The 875-nt window shown below is 54.9% G+C and overlaps 1 protein-coding gene across 1 annotated transcript in view; it reads left to right on the top strand.

The window, feature by feature from the left end:
- The window catches only part of LOC102501696 (HLA class II histocompatibility antigen, DP beta 1 chain), a gene marked incomplete at its 3' end in the record, with an annotated part of 10,859 nt that extends 10,336 nt beyond the window's left edge, over positions 1-523 (top strand). Inside the window, 1 exon segment of the mRNA XM_027768692.1 lies at positions 388-523. Within this exon segment, the coding sequence (XP_027624493.1) occupies positions 388-523 (136 nt within the window).
- Positions 524-875: the final 352 nt, after the last annotated feature.

Raw genomic sequence — 875 nt, forward strand, 5'->3', positions numbered from 1 at the left:
GCTGACTATGGCCTGGGCTGGGAGCAGTGGAGGCCAGGTGATCACAGTGTGGGTTTTTGTCCTTGACCTGAGAGAGTCCTAAAGAGTCTCTCCCCATCAGAGAGTCTCAGAAAGTTGATGACCTTCCCAGCTGGCCCTCAGACATGGGAACTGGCCTCTCCCTTCAGCCCATGAGCGTGGATTTCATGGACCGACCTGGGGGGCAGCCTCTTGTGGAAGTCACCAGAACCAAGACCCAGAACTTGGGTGCTTTCCACATCTACCTCCCCACACTGGGCCCAGGCTTGGCCTCGTGGTCTCCCTCTGACCCGGTCAGGCTCCAGGATGTCAGGCAGGGCCCGGGGCCCAGCAGGCAGAGGTGAGGCTGACCCGGGGCTGTCTCCACAGAGGCACAGTCTGATTCTGCTCGGACCAAGATGCTGACTGGAGTTGGGGGCTTCGTGCTGGGGCTCACATCCCTGGTAGCAAGCTTCGTTCTCCATCTTAGAAGCCAGCGAGGTAAGAAAACTTCCGGAAAGCATTGGTATCACCTTCCCACTGTCTTGTCTTCTCTTCTACTGTGATAAAGCTGAGGCAGAAAAAGCAAAACCACAGAGCAAAGAGGACACTAAAAATATATTCTAATAAGGCAAAGCAAGCCTTAGAGGGAGAATCTCACTCCAGTCACAGTGAGAGTCCTGACTCTAGTTACCTGTCCTGCAGGGTGTTCCTGTAAGCCAGGGTAGGTACCCATCCTGTGGGCTGTTCTGTTAAGTCTACAGACTGGCCCCTGCTTTAGCTCCCAGGGGTGCAGTGCTTGTACAATTTCCCAAGATGTGGTTGCTCTTCATTCTCCCAGTGACTAAATACGTCTCCCCCCGCCCCATTTCAGGGCG

The sequence above is a fragment of the Tupaia chinensis genome, unplaced genomic scaffold (genome assembly GCF_000334495.1).
Source record: "Tupaia chinensis unplaced genomic scaffold, TupChi_1.0 Scaffold147263_1, whole genome shotgun sequence".
Taxonomy (NCBI): domain Eukaryota; kingdom Metazoa; phylum Chordata; class Mammalia; order Scandentia; family Tupaiidae; genus Tupaia; species Tupaia belangeri.